The following is a 17348-nucleotide window of genomic DNA, read 5'->3' as shown; positions in this document are numbered from 1 at the left end:
GAAGAGGAGGGCATCAGCTACAGTCAATGACTGAGGAGGAGGTGATGCAGGGCATTCGAGAGACAGCGTAGAGGGAAGAGCTGGCAGACAACACCATTGGAGACACAGTCCTCACGCAAGTTGACGCAGACTAAGGCAGAGGGATGCAGAAGTGATGCAGAGGCAGGTGAAGGGTCTCCAGGGTATCAGAACTTCTCCAGGAAGAGGAGAAATTTTGTCTCAGGTGTTTTCTCTCAGTAGTGTCTCAGTTTCTCTGTAAAATAATTCCTTGTAAAGAGATTGTTGATAAAGATTAATAGAACCCTCATCTACTGCACCGGTTTTCTCACATTGGGTTTTTCCTGGGACAATTGTCCAAAAACAACTGTGTTGATGTGATTGATTCTTGTGCTTGTATATCACTGTTATTTTTTCTATGTAATTATGTGATAACTACAGCAGAATTTATTTTAATATTTACTGAAGGGTTTTTCATAAATTACTTATTGTGAGAAATAAGTGGGTGAAATAAATCAGTTGCTACAGTAGAATTTCATATTAGAAATTTTCACATGGTATCAAAGCAAAGATCGGGCAACAGGATAGAAGAATCTGCTATGAGTCGGGAGTATGATGCTAAGACATCAACTCAGAGGGACTCACGCAGATCTCCAGAGAAAGAAGAAAGCACGAAGAACATGGATCACGATTACTCCATGTTAGCTTCGAGACTGGAAGAAGAAGTCGCTTGCCTAGCAAGTTCTGCCTCTTTTGAGGTTTGGTATATAGATAGTGGAGGTTCCTGGCATATGACAGGAATATAAAAATGTTTTTCGAATTATCGGGAAGAAAGGATGAATTTTCAGATCACCATGGGAAATAAGGAAAAGTGTACCCCCGTAGGAAGAGGTACTGTAGTCTTTCAAACAAAAGCAGGGGATCAACTTCGAGCAACCAATGTGCTGCATGTGCCAGGATTGGGGATGAACTTACTCTTTGTATCTCAGCGCTTCAAAACAAGGGCTATGATGTTTTCTTCATTAAGGAGAAAGTATATGTCAAACACCCGAGTTGGAAAGAGAAGGCCCAAACTAGAATCAGAAGTAACACGCTGTATAGATTACAGCTAGAATCTCCAATGGCACTAATAAGCAGCAGTTGGGATAAAGATTTGAACAAACTATGGCACAGGAGGATGGGATACTTACACCATGGGGCTCTAAGAATTCTCGGGAAAACAGTATCGAGAGTTCCAGAATTAAGTACCGAACAAGATGATGTATGCAGAGGATGCGCACTAGGCAAGTATGCTAAGGCAACATTTTCTAGAAGCAACAATAGGGCTAAGAGTGTTCTGGGATTGATACACTTAGATATCTGTGGACACATGTCCACAAAAGCTCTTAGTGGTGTCGAATATTTTGTCACCTTCATTGGCGACCATTCTAGAAAGACTTGGATCTACTTTCTAAAAACCAAGGATGAGGTTTTTGGTCGATTCAAAGAGTTCAAGGCTCTAGTTGAGAATCTGACAAGAAAGAAGATAAAGATATTGCACTCAGACAATGGTGGAGAATACATTGACAGGGACTTCACTGATTTTTGTGTAAGGGAAGGCATTAGAAGATAGTGGACAACCCCCTATAATCTAGAGCATAATGGAGTACCAGAAAGACAAAACTAGACTATTGTTGAAGCAACCAGGGCAATGTTGTATGATCAAGATATGCCTACATTTCTATGGGCATAAGCATACAACACAGCAGTGTATATCCAGAACATGACTCCTCACAGAGCATTAGGTAAGATTACTCCAGAGAGTGTCTTCACCAATAAGAAGCCTGAAGTGAGTCATTTCAAGATATTTGGGAGTTTGGCATACTGCCATGTACCCGAAGAGAAGAGGAAGAAATTAAATCAGACTGCAGAGAAAGGATATCTTGTAGGATATAGCGAGAATGCTAAGGCATATAGAATCTATCTTCTGGGGAATAGGAAGATCGTAATCTGACAGGATGTGAAGTTCATGGAGGACAGAGCCTTCAGAAAATCTCGAGAAATGCCTTCCGAAGAGCAGTCAAAGGATGATCCGTTGGTACAACCACTTCGACTAGCAGAAACCAGCGCTAGTATTTCTCCTAAAGACAAAACTCCAGAGGTGGAGCCTCAGGAAGAAGAGGAGCAGATAGATATACCCACTACCAATGGTAGAGCGAGCTGAGAACTTCGACAGATACTACGAGATGCAGAGAATTTTGTCGGGGTGCCCAGGAACGAGAAAAGGGAGCGTAGACAGCCAGACAGATACCAAGCCTTGGTGGCTCAGGTTGGAGAACCCTCCAATTTTTAGGAGGTCGTTCAACATCAAGTATGGGTAGATGCTATGGTGGAGGAATACAGTTCCATAACGGTCAATGATGTCTGGGAAGTGGTACCTAGGCCTCAGGACAGGTCAGCTTTAGGGTTGAGATGGCTCTACAAAGTCAAATACGCTGCAAATGGCAGTGTAGAAAAATACAAGCCAGGTTTGTGGCTAAGGGGTTTGCTCAGAAACAAGGGATAGACTACGAAGAAACCTTCGCCCCAGTAGCCAGGGATACTTCTATTAAATCCGTGATATCCCTTGCAGCTTAGATGGGGTGGGAGATTCACCAGATGGATGTCAAGGCAACGTTCTTGAACGGGGTGAATGAAGAAGTATGCATTGAACAACCAGAAGGTTTTGAGACTCATGAGAAGGAATCTCATGTATGCAGATTGAAGAAAGCTCTATATGGGCTTAAATAGGCACCTAGAGCATGGTACGGTCGAATTGATGGCTACTTGCAGAAGATGGGATTCATCAAGAGTGACGCGAATCCTAACCTCTACTATCTGGTTGTAGAGAATGAGCTCCTAATCCTGGTTTTATATGCGGATGATCTCTTTCTGATAGCATCATCTAGGCTCATCAAAGATTGCAAGGACAACCTAGCCACATAATTCAACATGAAGGATTTGGGACGGATGCTTTCTTGGGCTTGGAAGTTTGGCAGCAAAGGGGTGAAATTTTCCTTGGGCAAGGGAGATAGGCTACAGAGATTTGAAAAGGTTCAAAATGCAGGATTGTAGACCTATGGCTACTCCAATGATCACCACCTGGAAGAAGATTGATGCATCCGAAGATAAAGAAGTTGATCCCACCTTGTACATGCAACTCATAGGGTCCCTAATGTATCTGGTCAATACCAGGCTAGACATTTGTTACGCTGTCAACACCCTCAGTCAGGTTATGGTAGAACCAAAGAGGGTGCACTGGGCAACAACCAAGCATGTTGTTAGGTATATACAAGGAACAGTCGAGCATGGACTAATGTACACCCAAGGCAATGACATCAAGTTGAGTGGGTTCACTGACGCAGATTGGGCTGGAAGTTCAGTAGATCGAGAAAGTACCACTGGGCACTGTTTCAACATTGGATCAAGAATGACCTCCCGGTGTAGTAGGAAACATAAATCTGTGGCTCTGAGCTTAGCTGAAGCCAAATATATGGCAGCTAGCCTAGCTTCATGCGAAGCCATATGGCTTAGAAAATTGCTTCTGAATCTATTCAGGAGAAAGATGGAAGCGACCAGTATTTTGTGTGATAATCAGAGTTGCATCAAGCTCTCTGAGAATCCAGTCTTTCATGATCGGTCGAAGCACCTTGATATCAGGTGTCACTTTATCAAAGATTGTGTCGAACGAGGGGCAATACAGTTGAGGTACACCCCAACAGGAGAACAAGTGGCAAACATCCTCACCAAGGCCCTAAGAAGAACAAAGTTTGTTTACTTTAGGGAGAACATGGGGATGGTGAAGAATCCGTTTCAGTAGCAGAAGCGGATAATATAAGGAGTTGTAGTGCAACAGTTCACAGTGACAGTGCTATGGGCAGCATGATGCAGCATATTCAGAGGGAGTTGTGGTACAGATGTAGCAGTGACAGTTACAGTGTCATGGGAAGCAGTACAGGTTGCAGCAGCACAGTGGATGAGGGGCAATTGGCCAAGCATCAACAACGTAGAGGACTGATGTCGTGGATCAGTGTGATGCTTCTATTGGGAAGTATTGCTAGGTCACATTCTTCGCTAAGAGGGAGTGTTGATTTTGGGTAGCATTGGATGTACTCTAGCTTCGAAATTTTGTGGAGGGGCTAGAACATATGAGATCTCCAAGATCCATAAATCGTTTGGAGAAATTCCACCCAGATGAGGAGTTATTAAAATAATTAATATTTTTAATGGGTACCAAGTCTAAACTTAGGAAAATAAAAATATTAACGAGTATTAATAAAGATATGGGTGAGAAGCTTCTAAGAGATGAGGATCAAGTCTGTTTTAATCTTAGCCGTTGATTAGAGACTTAATCTCGGTCATTGATTCATCAACAGGAAAAGTATAAGAGAAGACTTGAGAGTCATTTGGAGACACACCGGGCAAATACTCAATACCCCGAGGGAAATCGATTCTCAAGGAGGAGGAGTTCGATTTCAGAGAGAGAGTTGCAAGGTGGAGGAAGAGGAGGGCATCAGCAGCAGTTAGTGACTGAGGAGGAGGTGATGCAGGGCATTCGAGAGACGACACAGAACAAAGAACAGGCAGACAACACCATTGGAGACGTAGTCCTCACGTAGGTTGACGCGGAGTGACACAAAGGGAAGTAGAAGTGATGCAGAGGTGGGTGAAGGGTCTCCAGGGTGTCAGAACTTCTCCAAGAAGAGGAGAAACTTTGTCTCAGGTGTTTTCTCAATAGTGTCTCAATTTCTCTGTAAAATCGTTCCTTGTAAAGCAATTGTTGCTGAAGATAAATAAAACCCTCATCTGCTCCACTGGTTTTCCCACATTGGGTTTTTCCGGGTACAATTGTCCAAAAACAACTGTGTTGATGTGATTGATTCTTGTGCTTGTATATCATTGTTATTCTCTCTATGTAATTATGTGATAATTGCAATAGAATTTATTTTAATATTTACTGAAGGGTTTTTCATAAATAACTCATTGTCAGAAATAAGTGGGTGAAATAAATCAATTGCTGCAGTAGAATTTCGTATTAGAATTTTCACAATGGCTAGCTCAGGTGGCGAAGAAATGGCACAATGAGCTAGTTGGTGGCTGTAAGGGGCTACTGGTTGCCGACTGAGGACCATCTTGGAGAAACAATTTCTCCTAGGGATATCACCCACAAAATGGTGGGTAACGCGCACCACCTAGAGAAATTCGGCCACTGTGAAAATAATTTGATTTCCCTTTGTCACTGAGAAACTAGAAATCACCGTGAAGAAATTATCTCCGGCAAATCAATCTCAATCAATGTTGAAGCCTCTGCTCGTGTCAACCGATGCTATCACTGTGCCCTTGCTCAATTTTTTTTGTCGTCAAGATGCCCATCAATTTCCTCTTATAACCTCTCGTTAAGGAATTAAAGGACACAATCTAATCACAATCGATGGCTAAAATCATCTTGATCTCGTCAAGCCACTTTTCTAGAAGTCACTAGAGAGAAATCAACTTGTCTCAATTAATATTGATTAATTAACCCACTTCCCTAAGTTAGACTTACGAAATTAATTAAAAATGGTTAATTAAGACATTTTCAATTTATAAAATAAATTGGGCTTGGAAATAATTAATCCACTTATGTTCCTAGCCTCATTAACACCACTCGAGACTAGAACACCTGTCTGAGCTACACAAACTAACACTCCCTCTTAACGAGGAAGGTGTTTTGCACAACACCCAACTTATCTCTGAAGAAGATGAATCTTGCCTTCCCCAACATAGCTCAACATATATTGAGGTATCAGCATGGTACAGTTGGTCATGGCATAGTTAGATATGCTTTGAAAAATGTATCAAAAAAAAAGTTCAGTTGTAGGGCTAGGTGTTGAAAACAGAGAGTTTGTATATCACTTATGATTGGGCTTTGAATCTCGTGGATGAGCAAGAAGTAGACATTTGTTGCACTCAAAGGTTGAGTATGTTGCAGCATGAAAGGCGAGTTATGAAGCAATATGACTACAACTTTGGTTGATTAGGTGCATGTGACAATATGATACATGGTATAAGAAAAGAGAAATAAGGCTTGAGTTCATCTCCACTGATGAGTAGATAGCTGATATTTTGATGAAGTCGTTGTCCAGAAAGAAGTTCATATACTTCCAAGACAAGCTGGAGCTTGTGGAGATTACCCCTCTCATTGAGAGGGAGTGTTGATTCGATAGCAGCATGGATGGACATTCTCCTGATAGGGAGAATGGTCCAAGAGGCTCGGCATTCTCACCAGATAGGGTTGAGTGAGTGCCTCTCGATGAGGACACCTGATTACTCAACATGGAGGGTTGAGTAAGGTCTAGACTCGAACACACACTAGGAAGGGTGTAGTGAGCTCTATCAGCATTTGGACCCGATCACACACCAAGGAAGGGTGTAGTGAGGTCTTGGACCCGATCACACACCAGGGAAGGGTGTAGTGAGGTCCTTTAGCATCTAGACCCGATCACCAACCAAGAAGGAGTGAGGTCTTAGTCGAAAGTTCTCACCAGGAAGGGTGAGTGAGTGCTTGATAGTTGAGATCTTAACGTTCTGGTCTCGTGAGAGGCTTGGGATTTGAGGTTCGATCACTCTGGAAGAGTGAATCTTGATATGTTGATGATAAGACATGGGTTAGGTACCACCCTAGATATGGCTACTAGAGGACGCTGATGGTAGATAATGATGCTAATGATGATGATGTTGATGATAAGATGATGGTGATGTGGAAAACCCCTCTATGAGTAAGAGGGAGCATTGATGTGACTTTTTCAGGGCATGGCTCGGACTATTGGTAACAACAAGAGCATGGCTTGGACTGTTGGTAACAACAGGAGCATGGCTTAGACTATTGGTAAGATAGCTTGAGGGATGGAAATTCTAGAGAGAATGGTCCCTGAGGTTCAGACACTCAATGGAGTGGGTGACTCTTCAGCATCATGGCCTAGGATGAGGCTTTGGATTTCGGACATGGGTTTCCCTAGGGTTTGACCATGAGTGGTGGCAACCTTAAACTAGTCAAAGTACCATGAGGTGAGGCGCCCACTGGATTATGGTGAATAGTTGAATGAGTACCACTTGTTAAGAGTGCTAACCTGCGTTGTGGTACCTATTAAGGGCGTTGACTTAGATGATGATGCTATCAATAAATTGAACCTTTCCTTAGAAGAGATCATGTATAAAAAGAACATCTAGATAGTCATTATGAATACCTCCCTAGCTAAGAGGGAGTATTGAATTTTGTAGCTATGGTCGGTCTTCATAATATTTCATTTGTATATGAATTATATTTGTAAAAGAAAATTTATTTGAGGCATGTTCTTCATGCTTGCAAGAAAAAGAAAAATATTTATTTTGTATTCAAAAAGAAAAATATTATAAGGCTCATCAAGAGCAGGAAAATGAAAATTTTGAATTTGTATTTTTCCACCACAAGTGACTAAGTCGGACCTCCAAGTGACAAGTTGGTCTACCCATGAGACACACTCTTTCACATGGATGAATCACTATAAATTGATGCTATTCATTGTCCTCCAAAAACACTCTATCACTCATCTTATCTATATTCTAGCGATGGAAAAAAAGGAGTATAAGTATGAAAATCAAATCTTGTGCGAGCTTTTTGAGATACATCTTCTATGGAACCAAGCGAATTCTGAGGCTATATCTCTGTGGAATTGTGCAAAGGCCCGAGGCACATTACTCTGTGGTACCATGCGAAGTTTGAGGTTCATATTCTAAGGTAAGATGCGAAGCTGAGAAAGAGGACACATAATCTAAGGCTGAGAAAGAGGAAGTATTTCGGTCCTCTTGGAGACTTGCTTTTTAAGATATATCTCTATGACACAATGCGAATTCTGAGGCAAAGTTGTTAGACGAGAGATCCTTGTGGAAAAAATTGTGGAGGATTGACTTGGTCCTTGGTGGTTGGTCATCTTACTGGTTAGTTGACTTTGATGTATCTCTTGTTGCATTGATTCTCTAAGGAAAAAGTTGGTTGGGTTTTCCCCATTGTGGGTTTTCCTAGGGTAAAACTTTGTGTTCTTTATGTGGTTGTGTCTTTATGATCCTACTGTCTTATTTACTATATGGTTGATGTCTTCTGTGTAATTATTGAATGATGGAATTAATGAATAAGAATGTGAAAAGATCATAATCATCAAAGATAATTAGCAATAAAGAAGACTCTTAGAAAATCAACACTAACAACTTCTGAAGCCAAATGGCCTCGCATGTCGCCATGCTTGTTGCTATATACTCTGCTTCTGCAAAACTCAGAGCCACGGACTTTTGCTTCCTATTGTACCAAGAAACAACTATCGATCCCATGTTGAAGCAACACCTTGAAGTGCTTTTCCTGTCCACTGTACTACCTACCCAGTCTGCATTAGTATAGCCCATCAACTTGATACCATCACCTTGAGTATATCTAATCCCATACTCAATTGTACCTCGCAAATAACGCAACACATGCTTCGTTGTTGTCCAGTGCACCCTCTTCAGTTCAACCATGAACTAACTAAGAGAGTTTATTGCAAAGGATATATTTGGCCTAGTGTTGACCAAATACATAAGAGAGCCAATCAACTGTTTGTAGAGCGTGGGGTCCACATCCTTCTCCTTGGATGTATCTACCTTCCTCCAATTGGTTATCATGGGTGTAGACATGGCTCTGCAATCTTCCATCTCGAATCTCCTCAATATTTTGATGCAATATTTCCCTTTCCCAAGGAGAATATTCCCATTTGTTTGCCACACCTCCATGTCTAGAAATTAGTGCACAAGCCCTAAGTATTTCATCTCAAACTCTGTTGCAAGGTCCCTCTTGCATTCTTCTATGAGCCCCAATGATCCTGTCAAAAACAAGTCGTCCACATATAGGACGAGAATGAGTACCTCACCCCCAACCATCAAATAATGGAGGTTTACATCCTACCTCCCTCTTCACGAATCCCATCCCCAACAAGTATTTGTCTATCCGCTCATACCATGCCCTGGGAGCTTGCTCGAGCCTGTACAAAGCTCTCTTCAGTCTGCACACGTGGGTCTCACTATTGTGTGCTACAAAGCCTTCTGGTTGTTCAATGTACAGTTTCTCCGCCAACTCGCCATTAAGGAATGTCGTCTTGATAGAGTTATTATTGGGCATAACTTAATTAATTATGCTCAAGGTGGCATTTCGAGAGGAATATTTGATGGAACACCTTAGAGTAATAGCTCGTTGGAACAGGAACAAGAAGATCTACAGGATGGGATGCTGAGAAGTGATTTTCAGTGGCCGAAGAGAGTATGGTGGGTGATTTACCATTTTCCCAGTTTAAAATGACTTTAATTAGTCATTTAATTAAAAAGGGAAAATATTTATTAAGGGGAAAGAGCCAAAAGTGACTTAAATAAATTAAAAAGTCACTCAAGACAGAGTCAAGGAGGAGCTTCTAGAATAATAATAAAATAAAATATGAGGAGGAGATCATTTGGGGCATCTTGGTTTAAGTATTTGTCTTTGATATAGATTGGAGAATTTAGTTCTTTGTTGTAGTAGCCCCGGGATGAAAACCCTCGGGTGATTCAGTGAGAGTGGGTGAGAACCCATCTCTCCCCTAGGTGAAATCACTCAGAATTCACAGGTGTTTTCAGCCGATCAGTTATTTTGGAGGCCCGCTACAGCAGTATTGTTGATCTTCTGAGGGCATCACCTCAACCATATTCAGTATTTGTTTTAGCATGCTATTTCATATTACATATTAATAAAATAAGGCTGACATTCTCTGCATATTTATCTTGCTTATTCTTTCGTGGCAGATTATATTTTCCAGTTTTTGTCGTTAATTTTATGGTGCAGTCTGCGTAAATTATTTGTTAAAATTGATGGTAAAAATTTTGGAGCAAATTTATATTTTTCTGAAGCAATATTCTGCAAAATCTGTATTTGGAACATTACATAGACCCTCACACAAATGAAGTAGATAGAGGCATACGAAATGAAATCTAGGACCCAAGCTTCACTGAGAAAAAATCGGTACAAAAAATCTTTATCCATTGCAGTTTGAATACATGAGATGAAAGTCCTCATATTCATAATTTACAATATTTAGAAACATGGAAGTCAAACTAAGCACTAAGCAGATTGACTTATCAGCTTAGTAGTACAAACTTCAATGTGTATATACTATATACTCGTAACTCAAGTAAGTGATCTGCAATTTCTAATATAGACACTAGACTAGTGACCATTTCAAGATACTTGACCATCCAGAATATATTTATCTCTAGAATAAGGTATTTGGCTCTAGGGACGCACACATCTCCAAATAAGAAAATATCGGAAGACATATTGTTTAGCTTTAATGTATAGAGGCAAACCTTGTTCTTCCTCATCAAGAGATGCATCGTCATCATCGTCAATAACAACTACCTCAACACCAGCATTGTCATTCTCCAAAGCATCAAGGCGAGCAAGAGCAGCCTACACTCGTATTACAGTTAAACCATAAAATTATTTCATTCTGAAAAAATGATTGGTAATGTTGATATGAATATTATATTTATCTTTATTAAACATAGATAGCAATTTGAATCTATCATAAACACATACAAGTTTTTGAAACAATGTGTGTTTAAAAAGTAATACTTTCAAATATTTTGAAATGGGGAAATTTTTATCTATACATAGACTAAGTAGGGATGAAATTATGTATACAGTATCCATAGATATGTATAGGCAAGAATTGTCAATTTTCATTTTTTCCACTGCTCTTTCTTTGTTGTTTCCTTAATTCATTCCTTTTACTTTGTTTCTAAATCATGTAGCCTACTCAAACCAAATTTAGGAAAGAAAAAATGACAGATTTTACATTACAGAAATCATATTTCCCTACTCGAATTCACTGGGAAAAGGCTGGGAAATTTTTCCCAAGTGGTTCCTTAAGTTTTAATACCAAAGGATCTAAGACATCCAAACCCTTATATAATCTCAAATTTTCATGCAACATGGGACATTTGTAGTGAATGTGCAAGAGAGTTTGTATGTTTTCATTTATTGTGAAAGCAATGAGCTTCCTCAAACTCCTTTGTTTCCTTTGCATACATGATCAAGTCATGCATTATGCTCTAGTTTTAATATCAATCTCAAGAAGTAACGAAAAGCCAAAAGCAGATGATTGAGAATTTTCACAGCCTTAAATTTAAAATAAATTATCTTTCCCCCTCCCAAAATATATACAGTATTTTAGATTATTGTTGAAAATTTGACTCCAGCTAAAGAGTCCAAATAGCTAAAGGAACGTACACAAGGGGCTCATAAAACTAAAACAAAAAAGTCCAGTAAGGGAAAATAAATACCCCAAACAAGGACAAATTCAAGTACCAATTAAACAAGTTTAGAAGGGTTTCACGGTGAAGTGATTGCACAAAATCATGCAAACGAACTTAAGGGACATTTCAATGGCCATAAATGAAACAAAAAAGACCACAAGTTTGTTGAAACATGCTATTGTTAAGGACATGAAGCTAGCCAACATGCCAAATTTTACACAAGACCCCTTGTAGTGGCACACGCACCCTACCCCCCTGCAAGTTGGGTTGCAACCTCATCACATAACCCAAGAGTCAAGCTGGACATGCCAAGACACCTACACCTACCTGGGACAAAAAAATCTTTATTTTTCCAACTATTCCTACCAATTGGTCACTGTTGTTACAACCTAATAGTTCACCCTCGTGCAGGAAGGATTACTGTTGAGTTTTGTGCCTCTCTGGTCAGTAGTCTCTCCCAAAAGAGGCCTTCAAATTGTTTCTATTATAATTCCTTGCTAAAACAGATGGGCAAGTATTTAAGTTGCCCACCTACCATTCTCCCTCACTGATGAAAATTATTGAAGTTCTCACAATCTCAATCTCTACCGTCCACCCCCCCCCACAATCCGCCCGCCCAACAAATAGAAATATAAGTCAAAGAAAGCATTCTTTGACACATTGAAGATCATAACCTTGGTTTTACCCACGTTGACTCTCAACCACTGGAGGTAACAAAAATTGGCCAAGGCATTGTTACCCACCAAAAAGTGGGTGACCCCTAGGAGAAACTTTTCTTCTATTCATCTCTTCTAGTTAGCAGCCCCTAAGAGCCACTTTGTAGCTGATGTGACGTGTCATTCATATCTTCACCACCTGCATTAGTCATATGTTTCCTTGCCCATTTGTCAAGAGCACATGTTGGAAGGTGGGCTTCTGATCAAAAGGTACTTTATTCATTATGCAATCGGGTGCTTATGCTTGTTTGTATTTGGGCATTTTGGCATGGATTATAAGGTGACTTGGAAAAAAAAAAGGGTATTGGTCGTAGTCTTGTTCCCTCACCTTAAATGGGGGGTTAATTTTCAATCCTAGTCTAGTGGGACCTCCCTTGATGGCCCATTATGGCTTTAGGACGAGGCACTACTTGGGAAACCATGATTGAGATAGTGTGTCCCATCTATCTCTTTCCTTACTTACCACTTTCCATCTTATATCACGAGCCCTATTCCACCTCTCTTGTTCAAGTCAACTGGGCATTCATTCATTGGGATTTGACATCTACAAATCCTCATACCTTGAGTAGGGCCTGGAAATGCACCCTAGGAGGTTGATGCAGCTAAAAGAAAAAGAAAGAGCATATAATGGCCACAAGAAAAATAAAAGAAAAATCAAAATGCAAAATATGGTCAGGACTTACAAATTAGCACGTGGGAAAAAACCAAGCATGAGATCTACCTCTTGTTGAAAAGTGTAACTAGGTTCGATCTTCATAATGACATGTAATTATGATTTTATGTAATGTGATGTAAAGAAGAAAAATAAAATTGTTATATTGACTTGCTTCATGTGTTTCATGAGCAAGAGATTTTGTTTTTGAGTCAAGACTCCCATTGAGAGTCTTTAAGAGTCTTTAGGAATTATTTGTCATCTAGTCATAAAATGATAGAGTCATTGTCATGTAATGAAGTCATGTTACACATTGTAAAAGGTCAAACTTGTCTATGTAAAGTATCCTCCAAGACCTTGTCACTTGTTGTCTTCAAGTTGACCTATAATGATGAAAGAACTTGCTAGAAGAAGTCGGCCTACCTACTTGTGATCATGTCGACCTAAAGGACATGTAATGAAGTGTATGTATAGCCAAACTCGACCTCACTTAGAGGCAAACAACTCGACAAGCATTTGGTCAAGCAGAAGCACGAAGAAGAGGTCAAGTAAAAGTGCGAAGAAGAGGCTCCAAGCAAAAGTGCAAAGAAGGGATAAAAAAGGAAGGATTCTTTTGGGCACAACGAAGGAGAGTTTCTTCTGGATCAGCAAAGGAGAGATTCTTCTAGGTTACCGAAGGAGATTTTCTTCTGGGGTCAATGAAGGAGAAGTTTCTTTTAGAGATAGTGAAGGAAGGGTTCTTCTAGGGTACTTGTTTTGGGTGATCAAGCTAGATACTAGAGATCGAGATTCTCTAGGGGAAGCCGAGAAGATGCAGTGTGAAGGATAGAGAACGAGTTTCTCTAGAGGAAGTCAAGGAGAGAAGTTCGAGATCAAGAAGAAAGTCGAGGAAGGAAAGAGGCAAAGCATCAAGGTTAGTGACAAGGTTCTTGGGAGGATACTAGAGTCAAGGGTCTTTGTCATGGTCTTGGTACTCATCAATTGAAGATTTAGAAGAAGAATTTTGATCGGGTTTTCCTCTCAAGAGGTGAGAGGTTTTGGCCCTCGCTGACAAGCCTACATAATATGTCACTTGTCTTTTATTATGCATATTGGTAATTGCCTTGATGAAAAGAACACAATAATAACATAACGAAGAAAACACTATAAGCTAAGAAGTAAAAGTATATCGCAAGCAATTATCAAGCAGAGAAATCTTTTAACTATTCATGCCCTAAATTTCTCAACACCTTTATCATATGGCCATCACCCGGTTCTTGGGCCAATGTTGCCCTATCTCATAGAAGACAAGGAACCCTTGCATGTCCCAACCCTTGATGGGCGATGAACTGCCCCATCCTAAAGGGGGGTTAAAATTGTTGTACATCATACAAAGCAAGTTCTCATCCCTCGAGCTATGAACAGTAATACAAGGAAAAACTAAGAAAAGTAAAAGTCAATATAGAGGGATGGAAAAACAAAGGTCAAGGTAACTCATGTATCCACGATTTCTCCCTCCTCACATCTATAGACCTAGGATGAGGTATTACATCATAGCTAGTCCCTTTGACCATGCCAATTGGCCATGGAGTTCTTTCCCCCTCCGTTCCGTTATTATTCATATGGCAACTATCGATTGAAGGGTGGATTGAGGAAATGTCACTTCCCTTTGGGGGTTGAGAATACCTAATAGGGTCATCTATTAGCCACTCCTACCTAGAGAGGTAACACCTTTACATGACTAAGGCCGCAATTTCTTTCAAGCTTGGTTCACCTAGATGCACTAATCATTAACGTACCTGATGATGAAAGTTGCAGCACTGGATATTGTGTACAATTGGCAGGTGGTTCCATTTACAGGTTTGGGCAACTTAATTGGGGTCTAAGTCCTCCAGAGGGGCATATTGACACCCATAGGTGATGCGTTGAAACTTGAGACTCTAGGCCCAAAAACACTAGACATCCAACACATTTTTACCCTCGTTTGCAATGTTCCATCTTTTGTTTATGGGTATTTGATAAGTTGACTTAAATCTGGAACTGATGTCAAAATAACATCTCTAAAGCAGATCTTAGATCAGCTTGCATATTCATTTAGCAAATCTACTTCTTCATGGTGAATATCTAAATCAATTTGCTAGATTCAAGGCCTAGCTTGCAATTGTTATATCTTGAATAAGAGGGTTTTTTTAGATATCTTCTAATTCTGAAATTTCTGCAATAAATATCTTATATTTGGATTGAGTTAATTACCTCCTTAGTTCAAATGTGATGAATCTCATAGTATACTCTCAAGTCTACTTGCAATTATTTAGCCTTGCGTTGCATTGGTTAATCTTTAAGGCTAATTGTAAATCTGATTTAAGTTGTGAATTCAAAGGATCAGTCATAAACACTAAGTCAGATGATAATAACACTAAGTTGTCTCTTGTTCCCACTTCACACAATAACACATTGAGCTTAGCTGACTTTAGGGAAGCCCCCCTTGTCTAGGACAATCTGTAGTCTAAAGTGAGAAAGGCAAAGCCACTGAGGTGATAGTGGTGGCTTGCCTATATTTGTCTTTAGGGTCTAATCCTTGTGCTTAGGACTTTTACACCTATTGAGAACCTGGGAGGAAACAGGTTGAATGTAAAATTTATTTTGTTTTAAAAAAAAATTGTTTTGAGAGCCATTGGGTAATTTATATTGGATACAAATGAAAAAGAATGCATGTTATTGCCTAAATGCATTGTTCTTAATGCAAATAATTGGTCTTATAAATGGGTTCAATCCTTTGACAATATTCTTGAAGGTTTGTCAGATCCTGAAACATGCACTATAAACATAAAGCGCAGCTTGGTCCAACAGTCATCGAGCACAAGATGACTGCAAAAGCTTTCCAACACCCTCATTAGATATCAGCTTAAATTTCTACATGGATGGCTGCTTTGTAAGATGTGCCATATCATGTATGCAAACAATGTTGATATTCGTCATTCACCAAGCATGTCCTATTTCACTTTGGTATCTATTTCAAATTCTTTTGGATTCTATCTTATACTATGTGGGTTCCTTCTAGGGTTCATGGTGTCTGCTTCTTCTCTGTGGAGAGTGGCAGTTAACTACAATTAAATACCTTTTTACTGTGATTGCAGCCTTGTCAAGCTGCTTGATGCAGGGCTTACTCTACACTTGCAGAAAGTAATCTTTGTTAGGAGCAATCATCTTTGATTGAAATTTCTAATATGCGCCAACAAAGCACTCAGACTCTGTGTTTTTGTCCATGAGTGTAAAATATTCACAACCTAAAGGAGTGCGAACAAAATTGAAATACCATCATCAAATGCAGGGAATGAAAATGAGATTAGGAGTGCTAACCCTGCCTGAAAAACAGATTACCAGCTACAGTCTTAGGATTTAAGGTAGCTTTAGGTTTACCAAATTTTATCTTAAAGGAAAGTTTATTGAGGGTGTGGTCCTAATAATTATACAAAATAATTGAATAGCTTTAAGGAAATAATTGCAAACACAAAACATTAGAAGAGTTTATTTTTCAAATCAACCCCAAGATTACCTGTGTCCTGTTATCAGCACTTGCAAGAGCGGCATTCATCTTAGTTGCAACCTTGCGAATACGAGTAGATGACCGGTGCACAGGTATGTTAACTGCTTCATCCTCCATTATTGTGACTGTAAACCACTCCTAATTCAAAACTGTACAACATTCACAGGAGATTTCAATGGATATTCAAACAACAAATGAGCATGCAAGCTTGAAATGTTTCAACTTAAAACTATACCTATTCAAAAATTGACTTTTATTCAGTAGAATAAACGACCTACAAAACTTCTAATAACAGATATGAGGTTGAAATGCAATTATTTCGACCTTTCTGCCTACCTCTGCATGTATCAATTCCCACTGAAAAGTCACTTGAGATTCAGAGTTAATCCCCACATATTCTTTTGGCATTACAGTGCAAAGAACTGCAGATCAGTATAGAAAGGCACGCCTACAATAATTGACCTCTGTTTGTCCATCCATAGGCAACATCTATCAGTCAGTGTACACAGTTTATCATATCAGATTTGAATGAGAAAGGGGGGGAATCCCACCACTTAGTGGAAAGTTGGACGGATTTGTCTCAATTTAATAGTGGAAAGTTTAAAGAATTTCCCTGTAATTTAAAAGATAAAATAGGTGTTTATTATGTACATAAACATCCTGTAAGGGCATAACAAAAGTGTGATTTTTCTTGGGTATTACCATATGGCTTGTTGGTAAAAGCACTCATCTTGCAGTGGTTGAAAAATCAAATTTCATATTCCTCCTCACAACATGTGAACTGTAAAAGCTAATAAGAATTTTTGCATAGAATTCCAAGTTCAATTACATGCAAACAACATAGTCATTTAAAGTTCATGTCGAAGTTTTGGCCAGTGAATGGATCTAGTATATAAAAGCTTTCTATCTTGATGACCCAAGAAGAAAAACGGTGATGACTGCTATAGGAAAATTATACACAGATCAGAGATCAACCGAACCCACCCAATCCTATGTTTTTTGCAATCTAGTTAAGCAAGATGAAGTCAGACAGAAAACAACAACATCAGCGATCTCAATCCTTCAACAATCTGTGGCTTGTCAAATCCAATTCGGGTATTGCTTCTGTTTA

General features: G+C 39.5%; 1 protein-coding gene across 1 annotated transcript in view; it reads right to left on the bottom strand.

The window, feature by feature from the left end:
- LOC149206313 (SWR1 complex subunit 6-like) overlaps positions 1-17348 on the bottom strand; it is a 147257-nt gene that overhangs the window by 44002 nt on the left and 85907 nt on the right. The window contains exons 2-3 of the mRNA XM_089395407.1: positions 16247-16386; positions 10393-10495 (exon numbers count right to left, since the gene is read on the bottom strand). Of these exons, the coding sequence (XP_089251533.1) occupies positions 10393-10495; positions 16247-16354 (211 nt within the window). The 5' untranslated portion in view covers positions 16355-16386. The remainder of the gene's footprint in view (positions 1-10392; positions 10496-16246; positions 16387-17348) is intronic.

The sequence above is a fragment of the Pinus tabuliformis genome, chromosome 1_2 (genome assembly GCF_031772625.1).
Source record: "Pinus tabuliformis cultivar Carrire ecotype Pingquan chromosome 1_2, CPIR1, whole genome shotgun sequence".
NCBI classification, from domain to species: Eukaryota; Viridiplantae; Streptophyta; class Pinopsida; order Pinales; family Pinaceae; genus Pinus; species Pinus tabuliformis.
The sequence above is the reverse complement of the archived record's forward strand: the minus strand, read 5'-3'. Positions and strand labels throughout refer to the sequence as shown.